This window comes from Hevea brasiliensis, chromosome 9, assembly GCF_030052815.1.
Source record: "Hevea brasiliensis isolate MT/VB/25A 57/8 chromosome 9, ASM3005281v1, whole genome shotgun sequence".
Classification (NCBI taxonomy): Eukaryota; Viridiplantae; Streptophyta; class Magnoliopsida; order Malpighiales; family Euphorbiaceae; genus Hevea; species Hevea brasiliensis.
In genome coordinates, this window is record NC_079501.1 from 28,231,698 (window position 1) to 28,254,558 (window position 22,861).

At 33.9% G+C, this 22,861-nt stretch overlaps 1 protein-coding gene and 1 pseudogene across 2 annotated transcripts; both read right to left on the reverse strand.

Moving 5' to 3' along the window:
* Positions 1 to 6,597: 6,597 nt before the first annotated feature.
* LOC110654764 (protein HOTHEAD-like) lies at positions 6,598 to 11,497 on the reverse strand (annotated as a pseudogene).
* Positions 11,498 to 14,096: 2,599 nt separating this feature from the next.
* Positions 14,097 to 22,486, reverse strand: LOC110654796 (SPX domain-containing membrane protein At4g22990). Of its 2 annotated transcripts, XM_021810900.2 has the most exons (12): positions 22,193 to 22,486; positions 22,066 to 22,107; positions 20,129 to 20,187; positions 19,630 to 19,750; positions 18,413 to 18,724; positions 18,228 to 18,332; positions 17,623 to 18,077; positions 16,968 to 17,266; positions 16,506 to 16,690; positions 15,328 to 15,518; positions 15,071 to 15,204; positions 14,097 to 14,534 (listed from the first exon to the last, which is right to left on the reverse strand). In XM_021810900.2, exons 3-12 carry the CDS (start codon positions 20,179 to 20,181, stop codon positions 14,296 to 14,298), a joined length of 2,094 nt encoding a protein of 697 aa, XP_021666592.2. In that variant the 5' UTR covers positions 20,182 to 20,187; positions 22,066 to 22,107; positions 22,193 to 22,486; the 3' UTR covers positions 14,097 to 14,295. The 2 variants fall into 2 exon arrangements, with proteins under 2 accessions (XP_021666592.2, XP_058009624.1); XM_058153641.1 differs by lacking the exon at positions 22,066 to 22,107.
* Between the last annotated feature and the right edge of the window lie 375 nt (positions 22,487 to 22,861).

A 22,861-nucleotide genomic window follows, 5' to 3' on the forward strand; every position in this document is an offset into this window, starting at 1 on the left:
GGCCCGGCCCACTAGTGATATTGTCCGCTCTGGGCCAAAGCCCTCACGGTTTTAAAACGCGTCACTAGGGGTTACGAACCACCAACTTATAAACCCAGCATCTCTCCCGTGTTTTGTCGATGTGGGATTTGCCTAGGGTGTTACAATCCACCCCCCTTATGGGACTCAGCGTCCTCGCTGAGGTTTGCCCCACCATTGTTCAAGGTTGCACGAGGAGCGGCTCTGATACCATAAATGTAACGGCCCGGCCCATTAGTGATATTGTCCGCTCTGGGCCAAAGCCCTCACGGTTTTAAAACGCGTCACTAGGGGTTACGAACCACCAACTTATAAACCCAGCATCTCTCCCGTGTTTTGTCGATGTGGGATTTGCCTAGGGTGTTACAAAGGCACCGTTGTTCAATGTTCTTGCCCTCACACCTCTCAACAGAATGGGTGAGCCGAACGCAAGCATCGCCATATTTTTTATTCTATTCGTACTCTTCTTCTTTCTGCCTCATGTCCAAAAAAATTTTGGAGAGAAGCAGCTCTTCATGCTGTTTATATTATTAACCGTCTTCCTACCTTGGTTCTTCATAATTTATCTCCTTTTGAAAAGTTGTTTGGATAACCTCCTGACTATTCCATCCTTAAACCTTTTGGATGTGTTTCTTTTGTTCTTTTACAACCTCATGAACATACCAAATTAGAACCCCGTGCTCGTCTATGTTGTTTTCTTGGTTATGGCATTAAACATAAAGGGTATCGTTGTTGGGATCCTGTTTCTAATAAGTTATGCATCTCTCGTCATGTTACCTTTTGGGACAATACTATGTTCTCTTCTCTTTCTAAATTTCATCACTCTGTCAATACTGACTCTCTATTTTTCACTGATTCCTCCAAAGAGCTGTTTCCAAGTCCTGATTCAGGTGATTTTGATGTGCTTAATACTAGCCCAACTCCAATTACCCCTGTTGATCCAGTACCTGCACCAGTTGTTGATCTAGTACCTGCACCTGCATTTTCTCCTAATAGTACTCTTCGTCGTTCTACCCGTATAAGAGAAACTCCTCACTATCTTTCTAATTTTCACTGTTGCTCTATTACTGTAACCCTTCATGAGCCTCGTTCTTATCGTGAGGCAAGTACTGACCCTCTTTGACAGCAAGCTATAACTGAAGAACTTCAGGCTTTAGAGAAAACTCATACTTGGGATTTAGTAGATCTTCCACCAAACAAGACCCCTATTGGTTGCAAATTGATTTACAAAATCAAGACCCGTTCTGATGAAACTATTGAATGCTACAAAGCTCGCTTAGTAGCCAAAGGGTACACTCAAGAGTATGGTATCGACTATGAAGAAATTTTTGCTCCAGTGGCCCGATTAACATCTGTTCGCAGTCTCTTAGCTATTGCTGCAATTCGTGAATGGAAACTTTTCCAGTTAGATGGCAAAAATGTTTTTCTTCATGGTGATTTAACAGAAGAGGTTTATATGCATCCTCCTCCTAGTTATCATTCTCCTCATAAGGTTTGCAAACTTCGGCGAGCCTTATATGGATTAAAACAAGCTCCTAGGGCTTGATTTGCCAAATTTAGTTTCACTCTTGCTCAACTTAATTTTCTCTCTAGTCCACATAATTCTGCATTATTCACTCACCGAACTGACAGTGGTATTGTTCTTCTATTGCTTTATATTGATGATATGATAATAACAGGAGGTGATTCATCTGGCATTTCAGAGTTACAACATTATCTCAATCAACATTTTGAAATGAAAGACCTGGGTTCTCTCAGTTATTTTTTAGGTCTTGAAGTTTCACAAAATTCTGATGGCTATTATCTCTCTCAAGCCAAATATGCATCCGACTTATTTTCTCGAGCAGGCATCACTGATAGTAAAACAATATCAACCCTGATGGAGCTCAATTGCAAACTTACACCTCTTGATGGCACTCCTCTTGATGATCCTACTTTATATCGACAGCTTGTCAGGAGTCTTGTTTGTCTCACAGTTACTCGACTTAATATTTCATATGTTGTTCATCTGGTCAGCCAATTTATGTCTGCTCCTCACTCAATTCATTTCTTCGCAATACTTCGAATCCTTCGTTATATCAAAGGCGCTCTTGTTCATGGTTTACACTTTTCTTCTACCTTCTCCCTAGCATTATCTGGCTACTTTGATGCTGATTGGGCTGGTGATCTGACAGACCATCGCTCTACAACTGGTTATTGTTTCTTCTTGGGTGATTCTCTTATCTCTTGGCGTAGCAAAAAGTAAACTGTTGTTGCACATTCTAGCACAGAATCTGAATATCGTGCTCTTGCTGATGCTACATCTGAATTACTTTGGTTACGGTGGTTATTAACTGATTTGGGCGTCCTTCATTCTTCTACCACGATGCTTCATTGCGATAATAAAAGTGCCATACAGATTTCTTATAATGATGTATTTCATGAGCGTACCAAACACATAGAAATTGATTGTCATTTTGTACGTCATCATGTTGGTCATGGCATCATATATTTGATTTCTGTCTCCTCTGTCAGCCAAACTGCTGATATATTCACCAAAACGCATCCTCCCACTTGCTTTCAGGATCTCTTAAGCAAACTCAAGTTGGCACCCGTGCTACCACCTTGAGTTTGAGGGGGGGGGGGGGGGGGGTTGTTAGCATGATTATAGGAAAATTTGTCTTTACATGATTATAGGAGATTTATTTAGCATAACTACAGCAATTAGCATGATTATAAAATATTAGTTTAGTATAATTACATTAATTATTATTCTTGTCAAAATCAGCTCATATTCTCATGTATAAATAGATATAGTATCTCAGTAAATAAGACAACATACATATACACAATCTTTTTTCATCATCACTTGTATTCTTTCTACTAATAATTAAATAGTTTTTTATTTATATTTTAAATTTCAGTAAGTGCATGCTTATATTTATTCAGAATTTTTCTTACTCAAATCTAATTTAGTATAGATTTAAAATATAAGATGTATTTTGTAATTCATTTATTAAATATATTAGTCTTACATATTTATATATTAAATCAATAATTGATTGAATTTAAATAAAATTTTTTATTGTTTTAATTTTTATTATTTTATATAATGTGCTAGTATGATATCATTGCCTTATTATGTAATTTCTATGATAGAAGAGTATACAAAGGACGAGCAGATGGGGATGAGGTCATTTGCGGTCATTATACGAAGAGTTTGTTAATGGGCTAATGGGCAGGCCTTACTTAATGTTTGTAGGCTATTGATATGTGATAAGCTTCGAAACCATGGACTTGCATGTCCAAAAGAAAGGTGGTTGATGAGATGTTTGACATGGTGTTTTGGATTTTAGACATATTTAGACACACACAGGTATATATTAATCCTAATTAAAATTAAAGAGATGAAAAAATAAAAATTAACTTTTCCTTTAATAGAAAAAAGTGAAAAAAACTGTGATCATATGCTGTGGAATGGCATAATGCATATTATTTATCACCCATAGGCTTAACTAGAAATACAGAGTATCATGGAGAATTTTTTTAACGAAAATCAAAATTTTAGGCGCCTTACGCACTCTCAATGTGGTATATAAAAGTACGTACAATTTGATTGATACATTTAGGAAATTCTTATAGAATATGAAGTCATATATTGACTCAATATTATTCAAACCATCTTTTTTTCTTTTTGTTTTATTCTTCCAAAGAATTATATAAACTAATTAAGAATATAATTCTAGAAAAGTGATGTGCTTTTAACTGTATTATGGGAAATCATATTGTCATCAAACGTAGCTATATTAGCCATTTTTCAGTCTCTAACAACGTAGTATTAGAATATAGTATTAGAATATGTTCCGTAGGAAGGTAGCGTTTAATATTTTGATTAGAATCAAAATACTATCTCTCTTATTTATATTGTTAGTGGCATAGTATTTATATTAGAGTTTAGAGGTCAAGAGAGTTGTTCATAAAAAGTTACCCTCTTAACTTTTAAAGATTGAGAGAGCATTTTGATTAAGATTGACAAGATGATACAACTATTTTTCTAATTCAATTACTATTTTTACTAAACATTTCTGCTTTAAATCATTAGATAAATAATTAATCATTAACAGTTAATATCTGACAATTAACAGATGATAAAATGGCTAACAGTTATTAAAATAGCTTACAGCTACTAGAACAGTTAATATTATCAAAGCAAGACCTTAACATATATCTTAATAGTCGAGCATATTTAACTTATAATGCAAGAAGTTAATTGGGATCACAATTTGTTTTTTTAATAACTTTGAAATTAAAGAAAACGATATTAATTACAAGAACAAGAATTGAAATTGATAAAGTTTAAAATTTTAAAGGATAGAATTTAAATGAAAGTTAAAAGATATAATTACTTAACATTTTTAAAACTCCCAAATAAAATTCATCTTCCTTCATATTGGATTCTATTTCAATCCTATACAAAATTTTTAATCCCTTCTGAAATTTCCATGCAATTGAGACTGCTTCCAATATCAGTGAAATAATCCAAGTCATAACTATATGAAATCAGATATCAATAGTCGACAATTTGGCAGACAATAAATGAAATCAAAAGATTTTATTTCTGGATTTCAGTTACGGACGATATCTGTATTTTGAATATGAACCTCGCCCAAGATTGTATCGGATGTAGTTGACAAACATATGCATATAGATTAAGAATTTGTATTTGATAACCTTCAATTTGGCTGCAAAATCCCACACATGTGATCATGTATAATTAAATATACTATGCATGGCCATGGAGAAGACATTAAGCAACAATTTTTACGTACGCTAAAGAGGTGATCATCTAGCGAGCATGAAGGTATATGGAAGTAAAGGTTTTACACACTGTGAGTGTAATAGCACACAAGCTTTATACTAAAGGCTTTGCATGCTATATCCACATATGGTAAGCTTGCTTACCTTTGGCATGATATGTGTAGCTGTCTTGAGATTTGTATTAAGTTGAAGAAGTTGAAGGGCAACTCTCCTTTGGCGTATCATCAAAAAATAGAGCAAATAAGTTATGATCTATCATATATTGATGATGCGTGCCAGAGGAGAGAAGCCCTACAACTAGTTCACTTACTCTTGCTCGAATGACCTGTGGATATATCCTCTTGTAGCTTGCACAAAGAGAGGCAGGCAATGCACCAGGAGCTTTATAGGGGAGATGATGGAAGGAATAAGCTGTGGAAGAAATGGCATATGCCTTGTGGATATCCTTTTTGGTGCCTGCTTTCTACGCATTCGATGCAATTCCAATGCCTTTCCCTTTTATCTGATAAAGGCTACAAATGATATTTGAGAGATTCTACATGGCATGATATAGACCCAACTCTTGTATATTTTTTTCCCCATCTTTCTCTTTCTCTCTTTATTGCTTCCCTATCCATGTTTTGGAGTATAGGTGGTGAAGGGGAGAGGGAAGGGAAAAAGCAGTGATGAAGAAGGAGATGCCTTCTTTCACCTAAGTGAAGGTGGCAGCGGAAAGTCTGGGCCTGGAGGTATATCCTTTGTCATATTCTTTCTCTATGTCATTTGCTTCATGACTTTACTATTTTTATATATTTATTTGACCTCGAGGGGCTTTGGAAATTATATGAGCAGCCTTGGGTTAGATTTTTTCTTTTTGTCCAATCAGAATTAATTTCCAACAAACTGTAACTATGTACTTGTTTAGTTGAGTGTAATTACAATTTTGCTTCTTTGTTTTTAATTTGTTATATATTTCGATTTAAAAAATTAGGAGTCTCACTTTCTTAACTATATAAAAAAATAATTTACTTAACTTAATCTAGTTAAATTAATTTTTAAAAAAATAAATTTTTAAAAAAATAAATCATTTCCTTTGTCTTCCATGAAAGCTTTCATATTTTTCTTAAAAGGAATAGGAATTATATCACCTCTTCCAAATTATAAAAAATAAACTCAAAGCATTATTATGTTTATTATATTAAAAAAATTCTTGTTTAAATTCAATTTATCATGAATTTAAAATATAAATAGATAGAATTCATATATTTAATGAGTGAGTCTTACCATACATATTATATTTTGATTTTATAATGGACTAAGCGTAGGAATCTCCACCTTATATGTGTAAAAAAAAAATCCTAGCACATCAACGAGTGTATATTTGTGTGGAAACTTCACATGCCACTCCATATTTGAGACTGTACGTTATGTTCTTTTAAAGCTGCCATTTAATTATATACATGTTTACCAACTGAATCCAAAACTATTTGCAATTTTCTTTAGTTTGTTGTAGATCATTATTTATATATAGACAGTCATATAAAAGATAATTATATATAATCCCAAAGATAGGGTTAAGTTGATGACATTATGCAAAAGTTGAATTTTATATAGCAGTCGACTGCCCAATAGTTGATCCACTTCAATTTAGATGTGACATAAAAAAGAAGGGTTTTTATTTTTATTATTTTTTTCCCTTTAAAACATATAATTCCTTTGAGTTTTACCATGCATTTTAATAATATTGTTTCTTGCAGCGCTCATCATCTCTGTCACTAGTGAGGATTCTGAAATTTTTGGTTATTACCTTCCAAGCATCATAACAGTGGCCTGAGAATTAGTCCCAGCAGAGTTATTAAATGTGCATCTGTCTATAACCCTTAAGGATCGAATTTACTCCAAGAACCTTGTTAATTACTGTCCACAACAGTATCCACTTGGCAACCTCCATGATAATGCCATATAGTCATCCCAGTGTCCTTATAAAATTGTTCCAAGGACGATGATGTATTGCCGTGTTTAGGTAACAAATTCATTGGGAAACTTGCAGTGATACTGAGCAATTGTGACTGACAAATAATCATACTTAAACTTAGAGAAAGGCTTGGAATCAATTACTTTCTCTACGATTGACATTCCTTCCCCGTAGACACCTTTGCAAGCCTTGGGGTTCCTTGAAGTAGTTGAATGTAACTGATGGGTGGGTTTCGAATTCTTAGCTCTAAATGACCAGTAGAGATTGGACCATTGATTTTTTTGGCAATGAAGCCTCCACTGAAAGCTTCTTGGTCAAGATTACTCATTAACTCAACTGCTTTGGCTATGGCTTCCGGAGTCCTTTGTTGAGGTGGCACTGTTGAGAGTTGACCAATCTGCACAAGTCAACAAAAGTTGAGCACTAATTTCTTGCCTGAACAATGGGTTTCTTTGTTTTCGGGCAGAATTAAATTTTCCCAGAAGGTGGTGGGATAAGCTTAAAAGGTTGAAGTGTTTTGGGTGCCTGATATTATGGGCTCCCAACACCACCAAAAATAAAAATACGTTTTTGGGTTCTGAAGTATCAACTCAAGAAGAAATCTAAGCTACCAGATAATATTTACCTTAGGAGAGAACATCCCGTAGTCTCTCTGAATGCTAGAGGCGAAGTTTGCAGCACTTCCAGCTTCAATGTAGCTTCCAAAGCGAGTGATGCCGATGACTCCAGCCAGCGATACCTCCACCGGGTCTGGCGACGGGATGAAATGGCATTCATTGGGTTATCAGACATGAGTTGGCCAACCATGGGCTGATCAAACACCACTGTGATATTGTGGGCCTTATGTTGGGCTTGAGGGCGTACTCCACTTAGCAACAAGAGCTGTGGACTTCCCAGTGAACCAGCTGATATGGTAATTTCGTTTTTGAAAGACACTGTTTAAATAAGCTTTCCCCTCATGCATCTCTAAAGACCCATTTTTCTTGTGTTCGACTTGTTAAATGTACAATAACAAGTATAAATTTCACGCATTTATATTTTAAATTTATAATAAAATAATAATAAAAGACCCACCTTTAGTTCTAGACGAGATCTTAATTCTTACGTACAATGGCATGCAAGAGAACGGTAAGTCCACTTGGGTTGGCTTGCTCCAGTAATCAGCAACAGTATGTCTGTGACCATCTCTATCAAATATTGTCCCACCAATCTTAGTCCATAAATATGGTCGTATGTGAGGCCATTGTTGGGCACCACCCCAGCCTCCACCAGCCCATCCCTCACCGCCGATTGCCACTGCCCTATTTCAGGCTGGAAAGCAACTTGTTTCTCCGTCCACTGGTATGACTCGTTCACCAGCCGTCCATCCTACCCCAACATCTCTGCCATCATAAGTTGAATATAGATAGAAAGTTGTTTGTAATTCTTGTTGTGTTTTGGTATATATATGTACTTTATATAGTCGGTACTACTGCGGGTGTAGTAGCCAGCATTGAGGCAAGTGCCGCCGCCCAACACCCGTTCACGGGCATTGATGACGCCGTCTTCAGAGATGAAGCGTTGAGATGGGGAAGTAGGGGAGAGATCAGATAATGCAGCACCAAATTTAGCCAAGTTGGTGATGTTAGGGTTGCCATAGGGAGAGCCGCCACGTTCGAGGAGCAAAACGCTGTTGTTTTGGAACTTGGAGAACAACAAGGCAAGTCCGGGTCCTTCATTATCTCACAACATGAAGCAACTTTGGAACTCAATCTGGAGACTTCATCTGCCGAGGAAAGTCCTTGTCTTCATCTGGAAGTTCATCAATGACAGACTGCCTCGTCAAGAGATGCTAAATAGGCGCTTGAGTCATGTCCCGAAAGAATTTAATGCCAGCGGGGAAATAGAATCGGGTTGCCACATCTTTTTTCATTGTCCTAGGTCTATGGATGTTTGGATAAACTCCCCTTTAAGATTCGGATTTACCAGACTACTTGGTTCCAATGTCATTGATCTGTGGACAGAGGTAACAGACCCAACTATTGAAACACGAAGAGGGGAATACTTATATCCAGATGTTTTTTTTCTTGCCATGGCATATGTGGAAGAATCGAAATAATTAAACCTTAAGGCATCAATATCATCCTCCTGATGAAGTTGTTGTTACGGCTCTTCGCTTAAAGATATCTTGAAGATTTCTATTTTTAAATTGATTGTTTCTAAATTTGAAGTCAAATTTTTTGGCGCTTCATTTCTAATTTTCGTTACTAAATTCGTTTCTAAATATAATGCTATTTTTTAATGCTAAAAATAGTAACAGATCTTTTTTTCCGTTTTTAAATTTCTTTTTTAATTAGTTGCAATATTTAACAAACAAATTTAATTTCTATTTTATAGTAAGTCTATTGTAAATTAGAAATGGACACAATACGTTTTTAATTTCTATTATTATTCTAGCAATTTTGTAATAACCCAAGCTAAGGGTCGTTACCAGTGCTAGAGATCGAGTCAGCTGAAACTGTAACAAGCCTAAAGCCTATGAACATACTTTTAAAATTTGTACTATCAAAACTCAAACATTTAACCAACTATTACACTTTAGTTTTTTAATCCATACATAAACATTTTTAACATAAAAGTGGTTCATAATTTAAACTTTAATATACATACAAAATCACTAAAGTGTAATGGTTCAACATACACACTCCTAAAAGAGCTAACATAAACATTCCTATTTAAAATATTATATAACTTCAATTTTTTATCATTACCAGCACATTACTATCTATTCACATTTTATATGTCAATCTACCCATACATCATGTATAAAAAAGAGCACTAAAATTATCTTTGACTACCTCTCTTTAAAGATCTCTTCTAATCCTGCAAACCTGCATCTAGGGTTTAGAAGAAAGGGATAAGCTTAAACAAGCTCAGTGAGTAAATTAACCAATATTAATTATATCATTCATTTCATACATATACAATGCATCATCCAAATAGGTTTTCACATGATAAATATTTCATGTAAGATAGACTTGTCATCAGTAACTCCCCAAATCCAATATGTCCGGCTCATACAAAGGCTCATCAATACTTTCGCTTATAACATGACATATGTTATGCACCCAGGACAACTTAGAGATCTCCCTTAATGGGGTATCATAAAGATCTATCCATGAAATTTACTTATAGATCCATACCATACATAATATAACATAGTCATAAATATGGGGGGAGTTAGTGGGTCATCCATAATCCATCATGCACCAACAGCAAATATGCAATTATGCAACATATTCAAGTTCTAGATATATACACTTTAAATAAATATGACATGATGTATGAGGATGATCATAAATTAAATTTAAGAGTTTACATTTATTAAGATTAGAATTACTATCCTCTTGTAGCCTATCAATCACCTAACTCAAACAGTAGCAATCATTGGATCCTAAACTTTCCGAGTTCCTTAAGCCTGATCCTATAAAATTGGATCCTAGAAAGTTATACAGAGCTCTAAAAATCTATACACATAATAAACATCTTATTCTAGGCCCTTAAGGACCATGAAATTACGTTTTGGAACCTTGAAATATAAATAGAAATAAAATGGGCAAAACCAAATTCAGCTACTAGAGTCTTGGGCTTCGACTGCTGAATCTTTGAACATCGGGTGCCCATTTTGGGTAGTAGCCACTGCGACTATCAAAGTCTGCAACTTTAGCTACTGAACCTGGAAAATTTTCAAATTTTTTGAGAAACTGCATGCTTCAGTTGCCAAACCTTTGGTTTTTAACAGCCGAATCTGAGAATTTCTAGAATTTCCAAGTTAAAAACTTGCAGAATCCTTCTCCCTTCAACACCTAACTCACTTCAAAGTTTCAAAACTTAAACCAAACACAAATACACATCTCTAGGATCTAAAACAACTTGAAATCATACTTAATACTCACATACATTAATTAAAAACTCAAATTTCAGGTTTTCTACAAACTCAACGTAGCATATTCATGAATTTCTTCAAATTTATCAAGGAGAACTAGCTATTTAAGGCCCACAACACTTAAGTATAACTAAACTAACAATAAAAACATAAAATATCAACATAAATCACAAAACCCTAACCCTAAGATGCATAGAATTCCCAAAATCCATCTTCAAAATAACTTTACATGAAATTGAAGTTATAGAAATCTAATCCCTCATCAACTTTTTTAGATCTACCTAATAGATCAAGAAGAAAAGAATATTACCTCTTTTCTTGGAGCTTGGAGATGAGATAATCAAAGCCTCAAAGCTTGAATCTACTCTCCCAAACTTCTAAATGGAAGAATTCACCTTCAGATCTTTGAAAATCTAAGGAATTCTCTTCAAAAAGCTCATTGTATGCTCTAGCAGTTGAGAGAGAGAGAAGGAACCCAAGTGTTTTGGGCAGAACACAGGCCTTTGTCCCTTTTATACCCTTGATAGTCGAGGGACTTTTGACCGCTGGAGTCTGTTCTATCAAAATGGGCATTTGAATCATAAAAAAGACTTCGGTTATCGAAAGTCCATCTTTCAGCTGTCGATGTTTCTGCTGCCTAAAACAATCATTTAAAAACTTTTAGGGATAAAAACTTTTAATATATATATATTTTTAAATATATTTTGAATATTTAAAACACACACATATATAAACATAAACCCATACACTTCCATCACCATTCCTCTATCCGTGAAATCTTCAAATTCGCTAGAATATTTCATCTACAATAGAAATTCTGATGTCAAGATATGGTGGGTGTTACAAATATCTTGTAGTATGAATTTGTGGAGTCCCAGCATCTGAATGCAATCTTGGCGCCTCTTATGTGAGCTAACCCTAGAACTGCCCACTTTGTTCCCCTTTCGATCGGAGCAATTAAGGTTAATTTTAATGTTGCAGTTGATAATAGGAATCTAGGGGTGCTTCAGCTGCCATTGCCAGGGATTATTTTGGTAAACCTTGCGTCTAGTCAGTGAGCAGACACTATGGTGTAATGGATCCTCTTATTTTTTAAAGTTTAGCATGTACGGATGCTTTACAGCTTGCTCTAGCCAAAGGTTTTTCTGGACTTATTAAAAAAAAAAGATGAATTTGAAAAAAATTAACACATAAAAGGGGTGACCTATAAAATATTTACCAAAGGTGTGTTTTTTGTCAAGTAGGATGAGGTAAAGACAAAAAGCCAACTTAGATGCTATTTATAGTAGTGTCCCACTGACATGGAGAGCTTGGATGCTAATATAAGTAACATCCAAGCTTCTTTTGAAGCATTTATATGTATATATATATTTTTTTTATGTGGGACAAGTTTTTCAAGTTAGCTAGATGCTATTATAAGTAGTGTCCAAGCTGCTTCTCGTCTCACCTAGCAAAAAACACCTCTTTTGATAAATATTTTGTAAGTTACTCCTTTGTGTGTTTATTTTTTTTCTAAACTCACTTGTTTAGAAAGGCCCAATTTTTTTGAGTAATAGTGTAGGAGACTCCAAGTTACTATTTCAGTTGTCAACAATTGGGCTATTCCTTCAACCAAACATGAAGAGATTCAAGATATTAAAGCTCTATCATAAAATTTTCTTTTGTAAATTGCAATTGTAATCAAGCTGCTCATAGCCATACTTGGCGAACCATCAGGGATTGCTCTTTTTACTGTAATCTTTTGATCCAACTCTCATTTGTAACCTCCTTACTCGTGGGGTTTAATATTATTATTTTTGTCAAATAAAAGAAAAGAAAAATTTTCCCTTTAGCAAAATTTTATGACTTGAACGAAGAAGATGATGATATTGGGTTATGAGTTGATTTTATATTTAATTTCTTTTTTTTTTAATTTTTTGTTCTTAAATAATATATATATATATATATATATATATATATATATATATATATTATTTGTCTCCCTCCATTTTTATCGGATTTTTCATTCAACCTTCTCTTTATTCCCTCACCACACCACGTACTTAGCTATTAAAAAAGTGTTGGGTTGTGTATTGAATTTGATGAATCGGTCGAAATGATCACTTTCATGGAGGCTAAGGGATTATGGTAAATTGCATTAACAAGTCCACTAAACTGCAATTTCCTCTTAAAATTAATAAAATTATCCTTTTACCATTTTTTCCTTTTTTCTTTAATCTTTATTATTGAATTAATTAATAATTAATATTATTTTATTTTAATTAAATTAAATTTATTAAAAAGTATTAATTATATATATGCTATTTATTATTAATTAAAATTTAATTTGTAACTATTTAAAAAATAATAATATAATAATAAATTTTAAAATAATATTTTATTAATATATTGATATTATATTAATATTTTATTTTTATATAAAAATAAAAAATAAATAATATTTTATAAATTTATTTTAATTAAATATTAATTTAATATTAATTAAAAAATAAATTAATTTAGAAATATACTATTATAGATTAAATAATTTTTTTTAAAAAAATTTTAAAATTAAAAAATTTTATTTTAATAAATTGAAGTTGTTTCAAATGAAATAACTACAACAGAACAATTTATTTACCTAGATCAATGAAAGCCAACTACTTGTTGTGAAGTAGTTCAAATTCAATAATGCATATGGTGGGGAATAATCCATGCGATACAAAAATATAGTAACATTTTTTGTTGGATTTTTTGCCCTAGAAGGTTCTAAACATTAAAGCAACATTTATTAGGATTGCAAGCATATATCATTAATTCAGTGTCTGAATTCATAACATAAAAAATTTTAAAATTTAATTAAGCTATTTCTACTTAAGACTTACTGATGAGTTAGATTATATATGGACTCATTTAAATTAAAATTTAATTTATAATTTAATCTTTAAAATATGATAAAAATTGTAACAGTTCATTCAGTCGCATTTTATTTTATGTAATAATTTACTCTTTATAATTTTAATATTTATAATAATTTAATCTCTTGAATTTTGATTGATTGCTTCAACAATAGTGAATTTTAACAAAATGACATAAATATTCTTTAAAAGCTAATTCGTTTCCAACAAAAAAATAGAAAAATAAATTGTGATTTTCATAATACACTAGCAACTAAATTGTAAAATACAATAAATTATATACAAAGCCAAGTTAAGCTGCATTATTTATCTTTTCATGAAATCCAACATTATACACTTTCAATTGAAAAACTAAACTAATTCCCTTTTCAGTTCAGGGAATTTCGTTTCAATGGATATAAGATTCCGACGGCAATTCTTGCCCATGTATTTATTCGCCATTTAGGTTCACATGGCATGATACAATTCTCATTATTCCTTGCAGGAACTGAAGAATTCCAGGAAATTGAAAATTTTCAGAAACTTTATTCAATTCCAATCGAATAGGAGAATCAATGAACTAGTATCTTACAATATTAAACACTGATACAAGAAAATATTAACAAAAAAATGAAAAAAAAAAAAAAGATTTTTTTTTTTTAAAAAGAACAAATTCGAGAAGCTGGACTTCACTAATCAAATGACTAATTTGTACAACTTACAAATCAATAGAGCGAGTTGTAGGTAAAACAGGTGGCAATAATGGAGGCCACAGAAATGAAGAGCGAAGGAATAAGGGTGGCGTTCAGGAGCCTATTCTGGCCTAAGTACCCAGCCAGGGTTATTGTGGCATCAGCAATCACACGAGCTATCGTCCCAGCTTCAGTTGAGAGTAGTCCACCATTGTAGGTTCCACGGGAAAGCCTGGATGACATCACTCGAGATAGCAGAGACAAATTCACGCCTGCAGAAAATATGTATATATTCATCTAGTCATGAAACTTGCCGTACAACTTGCCATACTGCAATATCCAAAACTCAGTTACCAAAATTAACCTCTACATCTTAACTAAAAGGTAATCTCATCTCTCTGTTGATATCTTTTTTGTCAACAGATGTTTAATCATTAAGAATTGTGTTACTCAGAATAATTTTTGTTCCGACTTGATAATGAAGGATATCATGAGATGATTTGTTAACAAATCTTCCAAGGCGAGAATAATTTTAACATTGATGTATTTATTTTACTAGTGCAAGTTATATCCCAGCTAGCTCCTTTCTTCTCTTCAAGGCCTTAATCGTCTGATTGTTTTACAGAGGAATAATACAGTACAAACTAAGTTTACTTGGGAACAAGTTGCCTTTTGAATCTTCCAAAAAGTTGTGCAATTTCCAGGAAGAGTTTCATCTTTGTTTTTTAATCATCTACAGGAGAAGACTTCCCCTTTATCAAAAAATTCATCAATTTGTGCAAAAATAATGAATTGAACAATTTCTCACCTTCAAGTACTTCAGCAGAAACAAACATGATTAATCCTGAGCAGACATACTGTGGAACAGTGTATGCATTTACGAATTTGAAGCTCAAGAGTACTCCTATGCAAACCATAATTTCTGATGCCAATAAAATTTGCCTGCAGAGAGATTAATAAGGAAGAAATATATCAGTTGGATATCACAAAAAATTTCAGAGCTTTATATGAGGAAACATGAAACAATAGAACAAGCATGCTTCCCATTCCCATATGAAGATTTACCTGTCTTCAAACATGTTGCTAATGTAGCTTCCAACAATAATATTTACTGGCAGAACTGTTAGGCCTAGACATGCAAGAAAAATTGCCACTGTGCTTGTTGACCAACCAAAGTAGTACGAGGTAATGACACTAGATTCAGAGAGTAAAATTTCCATGGCATATTTTAGCATGAAATATATCAACAACTGAACCTGATGACAACAAAGATACTTAGATAAGTAATTATGTAGACATCATATAAATGCATTAGACCTAGTTGAAGAACTCTGACACTAAGCAGGTAAAGTAAAGAGAAACAGAACATCCAAAACAGTTTCCAACAAAGTATACTCTTGCAAACTAAAATCCATGATGTCAGGCAGAACCTTGACTGATCAATCAACAGCATTATGAAAGTGAAATTCCACTCACAATCCACAGCAAAAAAAAAAAAGAAATAGAGAGAGAGAAAGAGAGAGAGAGAGAGAAGAAGAAGAAGAAGAAGAAGAAGAAGCAAAATTATTAGTACAAAGCAATATACCATCTCCTCAACTCTATGAGAAAGCCTCTTGAATTCAACAGGCTCTTTTCTCTTTCAAAGGCAACAGCCCAAAAAAAGTCCAATCCCTAGAATTCCAGTAGTTTGCCTATTAAGCCAACCAGCCAGCAAAACGGTCAACCCCCCTTTGTGTTGTCAGTCTAGAATATCCACCAACCTCTGTTAGTTATTAGCCACTAATTTCCAAAGCAACCGACTTTGATTTATTTCTAGCTTACCTTTCAGGACTTCGATCAAGTAAGAAATGTCCTGTTGAGTGCATACTGTTGCGAAAATTTTGTTTGCTACATATTCTGTTCCTAGTGTTTTTGCTTGTTTTGAGTTTACTAGGCGTTCAGCACTCCACCATAAAGGAATCTCACAAGTGAGTCTAACAGCTTACATGCCAGCTTACAAGTAGCAGCTTAGGACACAAGTCACTTGTGGCTTGAACTGACCTGGAGTCCATCATGAAGCAACTCAACTCTTCGAGCAATAATTTGTGTTTGTTCGAGAAAAATTATACTTGCCGATTGCATTGACAGTTGAATTTCTATGTAGGAACCGGCAATTATGCCTATGCGACAAAAGTGCTCTATAAAATTCTATTCCTTGGTAATAGTGACCTGATCAAACTACCAAGGTCTGAACATTCATATACCTTTACAGAAGGTGTAAGTAGCCTGTATGCTGAAGCAATTGAAGTGGCAGGTCGTCGAGATTCCTCAGGAGCTTCTTCACTATCATCACATTCTCCATCACCATTTTCATCCTCATGCTTGCCTTCTGAACTCAACAGTAATGGTTGTTTAAGACCCTTCTCAAGCACATCATTTTCCCCTGGTCCTGTCATTAGAAGAGCCAACATTTGGATTTTTACCCATTGATGAAAATATTTTGATAATATTGATGGAATTGATTAATTTAGGTAAAAGAACAGCAGTAGCACTACTGTGGTTCAGAAAAAAAAAAAAAAAATTCTGGCCATATCATCATCAACAACTTTACCAAATATTCCTACTCAACTCAACTCAACTCAACTAAGCCTTTATCCCAAAAATAAGTAGTATTCTTGAAAAATGAAAATTTTATGACACTGAAGTAGCAAGAGAAGTCAGCATACCAGCCTTGTCCTGTGATACATTTTTCTCTTCAGTCTCGTGAGATGGTTCTCTAAATGTGATCCATAACAGTATGAGATATAAAAGCCAACCCACAGCCATAACCCAGCCAGGCAAAGTGACTTGGTTGAACGTAAACTTGTAAATTTTAAAATTAGTTTGAAGCAAGCCAGCAAGAGCGGGACCACAAGCCATCCCAAGAGCACTGGCACTAACAAAACCTGCGGATGCCTGCATGCGAATTCTAACTGGCACACAATCACTGATGTAACGCCGATTAACAGCTCTAGCAGAACCAAATCTGCATTGAAGAGTATGATTAGGTCAAACTATAGGATGAGATACAAATATCACATTCTCTATGAATTTTCACCCCCCAACATGAAGTTAATTAATCTTTCCTGCAATACTTTAGCATATGTAAAATGAGTTTCAAGCTATATCAAAACAACAAAGGATTGGTTTCCATGTCACTATCTACTCCATTAAGATTCTTCAAAATCCATATTAAATTCCTGATAAATTCAAATGTGATTTTCTAAGAAGTTATAACTTAGGATTATTTCTTAGTTAAAAACTAACTAGAAACCACATACTGAAAACTATTCTCATAATGTAAATAGACATGAAAATTTGAAGAGGAAGAAAGTTGCTTACCCACAGAATAGACGGCCAACTAAAAGAAGTGTTATTGACCGATAATCAAGTGCCATTGCATACATGGCATTTCCCACAAGAAGAACAACACTGCTAAATACTAGAGGTCTGAAGTATGATTTATTTGACCAGGCACTAAAATACACAGAAGAAAACACCTGGGCAACAGCCATTGCCCCAATCACAACACCACAAACTGTTGCTGGAGCTCCAAGCATTGTTGAGTAATCATCAGCTGTGGGGACAATTATATATGTGTTGACCATATAAAGAAATGTGTTCACTAAGTTCAAGAAAAGTGACATAAAATGGTATCTTTGATCATCAGCACATTCCTCAGTGGGAGTAGGCAGCTCTTCTTGCATAATGAGTGCATGTTGCGCCAAAAAGTTGAGGAAGTTTGTTGAGTGACTGAGCCTGTCAACGGCTGCTTTCAGTGAATCAACAACAGGATCCTGCAGATTAAAAGCAAAAAACACCACATAAGTCCACAAGTTAATGACAGCTGCCCAACTAAAACATCAACTACAACAAGGTTCCAGGAAACTTAAAGAATGAACATGGAAGAAAAACCAAATTGTATGTGGATTAAAATTAACAGAGACCTGGAAGGGAAGAGCAGGCTGATCATAGATGGATAAGTAGCTTCCCTGATGTTCCTGAAGTTCATGAAGATTGCGAGATATGGCTCCAATAACAGCTCCTAAACCCTGCAATTTCAATTATTTTTCAGTAAAAAGTTGCTAACATGTAGACTATATTTCAAACAAGAATAAAAGTGCCAAATTACCACATGCTTAAACACTTGCTGCAGCAGGGAATAAGGATGATTAGCACGGGTTTTCACATAGTAGTCGGTGAATCTATATCTAAAGCGTTTATCAAACTTCTTCAGGATCTTACGCAGACCAATAGCATTTATCTCAACAAAAAAGAGAAGCTTTAACAAATCTTGCCCCGCTGCTCTATAAGCTTCTCGTAATTGGGTTATTTGAGATATATCTGGCTCTTGCTCAAGAGCCTCCTGATATTCATTGAGCTTGGCAATCCTACTTGCAAGTAGCCCTTGTTGTTCCAAGAGAAAAAGGACAATCTTCTCAATCTGAAATTTTTATTAGAAGAAATAATTTAGCATGAATCCATTTTCAAACTCAAGTCAATGATTGAACTTGGAATTTTTTATGAAATCCCAAGAAGTATCTCAAATTTGTCTGAGTTTCTGCACTGATACACAATTGACAAGTGATTGTTGAAACACAAGCACAATTACCCTCATAAAAACAAAGACATACACATGCTGTCATCTATATGCATACAGCGAATGCAATTTCATACCTCTATGTATATCTTCTCAATATGTTTCCTTCAGGAATATTAATCAATTCCATCTTATCTCTTTCAACAGAACATAAAAGTCAAAAATCAAAATAATATTTATAAAAATTATACCTCAATGTTGTACTTAGGTTACTATAGATGCTCATTTTACTGATTGTTAAAGAGGTCTAAGAACTCTTACTACCAGTAAGAAGGAAAATAAGTTCTCTCCCTCATATTAAAGCTATGAAAGCTGTTCCATGGCACCTCCAAAATAATAAACTTTGGATCATGCTTCAGGATTAATTCCTTCACCAATAAATACTTCCTTCTAAGCAATTTCAACAGATAAACAAATGTAATGACAAGTTGAATGCATGATTCAAAACCCAACTCCAGAAGATACATCTACAACTGAAAACCTATAAAGGTCATCAAAATTGCAAATTCATTGTCAAAGTTCTATACTAAATCAGTTATTACAGAATAAATGTTTGATTCAGTGACTAATTTGTTATTGGACTAAGAGTATCTAGCTTTGCAAATATGTTTGCATACATAACATGAAAACATGATAATATTCAGGTTTTCCAAGAAAAGGCATGCCCACAAATTGCAGATACATGCACATAGAGATGCACACAAGCACACAAAGATAGAGATAAGCCCATATATAAATAACTCCGATACCTGATTATCTAGCATCCTTGAGAAATCCTTGAGAACATGCCTGCGATCTAGTGTTCCAACTTCAATTTGTTGCGCATACTGTCTCACTTTTTTCTTCATCAGTTTATAGTTAATATAATATCTGAAGGAAAAGAAATGTATAAGAAAACTAAAATCTAAAATCTAAAATCTAAAATAGTAACCTCAAAGGAGCATAAAGAGAATGCTTTACTAGTATAGCCAAATACACTTGAAACTTGCAATAAAAGCCAAAATAATGACTCAGATGCAAATCCATGTGCGTCTATAGTACAGATTCTGTATTCATTTGCCACCTCTGGATACTAACCATCCAAGTATGAAATATTTATCAAAACTAGGTAAAACTATTGAACTACAAGATGCTTTTCACCAAATAACGCCCGTCAGAGAGTTAAGGTTTTATCTCACTATGCTAGTATTCAAATGCGCTTAGAGTAAGCGGTGCATGCTAGAATGTATATTGATACATGAAATATACCCTTGCCATTCTTGAATTTGTCGTTCCTTCAACTTTTTCCCAAAGGCAACCATCTTTCACTGCAATAAGAAAGAATTGTAGGAAATGTATATGAAAGTGGAGAAAGGAACAACAGCAATATCACCAAAAAATTGCATTCAGTTAAGCCATATATATATATATATATATATATATATATATATATATATCTCCATGGAATCTGCCATAGGCCTACTGCTCTCATTTAAGCCTTAAAAACACTTGAGAAAGAAACCATAACGGATTTACTCATAAACTTTTGTCATATCAGAGCAAATAGACATACAATCCAAAAACAAATCACATCAACAATGATTGACAACATCAGATGGTTGAGGACATAAAAAGAACATTTTTTATACCGGAAAAAAGAATGTAAGAGTTACTTCGTGCATATAATGCAATATGAACAATTGCAAATATGCAAAGGACATTGGTAATGCCAAGTAGCACTTGTATCAGTCATGAAAAAGTTGAAATATGTTCCTGGAAGACACCAATGACAACCTACTTTGTTATTAGATTCTGTAATTACTATATTAGATGGTTCAAACCGATCCATATCTATATCTTGGGAAGCTGTAGGATATAAAAGCTTTGGGTAAAAGAAAGTAAAAAGAAGATGACTTGCAATTTTAGAATTTGATTAATTCTTTTTTTGTTCCAGTATCTTACAGAATCTTAGATATTAAACTTGCTAGAGATTCAGAGACAAGTTGACACTCCACAATTGTGTTACCTGACCCGGATAACAAGCATTTAAGATAAAGTGGTCAACACATGAAACCAGTTCTCTGACAGCAAATAAAGTCCTCCTGATGCAGTATGGGAAGAGAATACTATTTAGAAATTTTAATTATTATAGAATTAGGAAATCCGATTCATATCTAATTAGATATTTAAGATCAAAAATAATAGACCTAACAATAATAAACTTCCTAAATAATAAAACTATTAAATTTCCTAATTTTACATTGAAAATAATTCCTAAATTGCACTAGGATCTTCATCTTACTATAATGCATTACCTCCAGTACTTCCCTCATCCCCCAAGCCAAACTGATATAACCCATAAATTTTCACATTTAACTCACATATTACTCGCGCCACAACTTCCTATACTGCTACTGCTGCATCACCCATATTGCATCGGGAATATTTAGTAAGAGGATAGAGACAAGAGACCAAGATACATTTCCCACGTAAACTGAGGTCAAAGAATTGAATTATTTCCATACAATAATTTTCACCTAACTTTTCATATAAATTTTCAGTTACAGGTGTGCATCAGATCATGTAGGCCTGGCTTTTGACTTTTTTTATATAAATCTCTCTCTCTTTTTTTTAATACATCAAAATAAAGGTCTCATACCAACCGTCCTTATCACTTTATTTAAAAGCTACCCAATTTGACCAACTCCGGGCCACTACGCAAGTATCCAGTTTCAGGCATCAGCATATCAATTATCAATTCTATTAGCTTAATTTTTTCTGAATTCTATGGAAGGAAACACTAGTATTGACTAATAATTTGGTGACAATTGCAAATATAGTTATTAATATTCACTTTTGGAAGTGCACTTAACTAGCACGGCCCTTGCAATTTGGATGCTACACTACTTTGTTTGGCTGTGTGGAGAACTCGGGAACAGATTCTCTGCAACCAAATAACCGTTAAAGATATATACCAGAAATCACTGTTCTGTTTGGTTGCGGAGAAAACTACAGAAGGAGAACAAAGGGAAAGAGAACAAAAAGGATAGAAAAGAATGGAGCAAATAAGATTTGACAAACAACAGCAAGTGACAAAAAGAACTACAGCTTGTCCTAATTCTTTAAGGGCCGTGTTGATTTTGCGAGTAACCAAACAGAGCAAACAATTGAAGAAAACGCAAAAACAGAAAGCGAAAGAACATTACCAGTTATGGAGAGAAACAGCTTAGATGACCATCAACGAACACCTTCAAAAAAAATAGTGATTCCTGAAGCAGGAGATAAAGAGGGGAAAACAAACAAGAGATTACAGAAAGCAACAAATATTTATACCTTATTGGGATAGAACGAAAGCAAGAAAAGGATTCTCCTTCTCTCTTGTTATTGCCTGAGAGAGAAAAGCGGATCTTTATATTCCAAAATCCAGTGATTGGATGATTCCGGGACGGAATAGAAATTGTTGGAATGAAGGTTGGCAATTGAGGAAAAGTAGAATCGAAGGGACGTGAAGTGATTAGCTATTGAGAAGTTGAAATCTTTCAATATAATCGAATCTCTGCTGTTTTTATGATTCGCAAGATAGAGATTTATATGGTTTCGGTTTGCTGTGCTGGCTCTGCCTCAGGCCCTTTTGTGCAAATATATATATATATATATATAGAGAGAGAGAGAAAGAGAGAGTTTTATTCTTTTAATTGAGAAAATTAATATTTTTAAGAAGAAATTATATATTTTTAATCTTATTTATGTGATCTAAAGCTTTACACATCTAAGAAGGTTCAAATTCAAATCATTGGAGCATAACAAGTTCCTTTCTCTAGGACAGCTACTCTACGTCATTAGATTATTTACAGATTTCAAGATTATGCAGTTCACTTGTTCCAATCAAGTGTTTCTAATGGAACTCTTCTTATCTTAGCTGATATTGAAACAATCCAAAAAATTGTTCAAATTGCCCAACAGATACCACGAGAAGAACTCGAGTAACTTATTCCTCGAGTA

Coding starts and splice junctions, on each gene's coding strand:
- LOC110654796 (XM_058153641.1), bottom strand. CDS start 20,181: ATGGTTGCCTTTGGGAAAAAGTTGAAGGAACGACAAATTCAAGAATGG. Junction 18,333..18,412: donor AGCAAGTGTTTAAGCATGTG/GTAATTTGGCAC, acceptor TTGAAATTGCAG/GGTTTAGGAGCTGTTATTGG. Junction 18,078..18,227: donor AGCCTGCTCTTCCCTTCCAG/GTCTCTGTTAAT, acceptor TTTAATCTGCAG/GATCCTGTTGTTGATTCACT.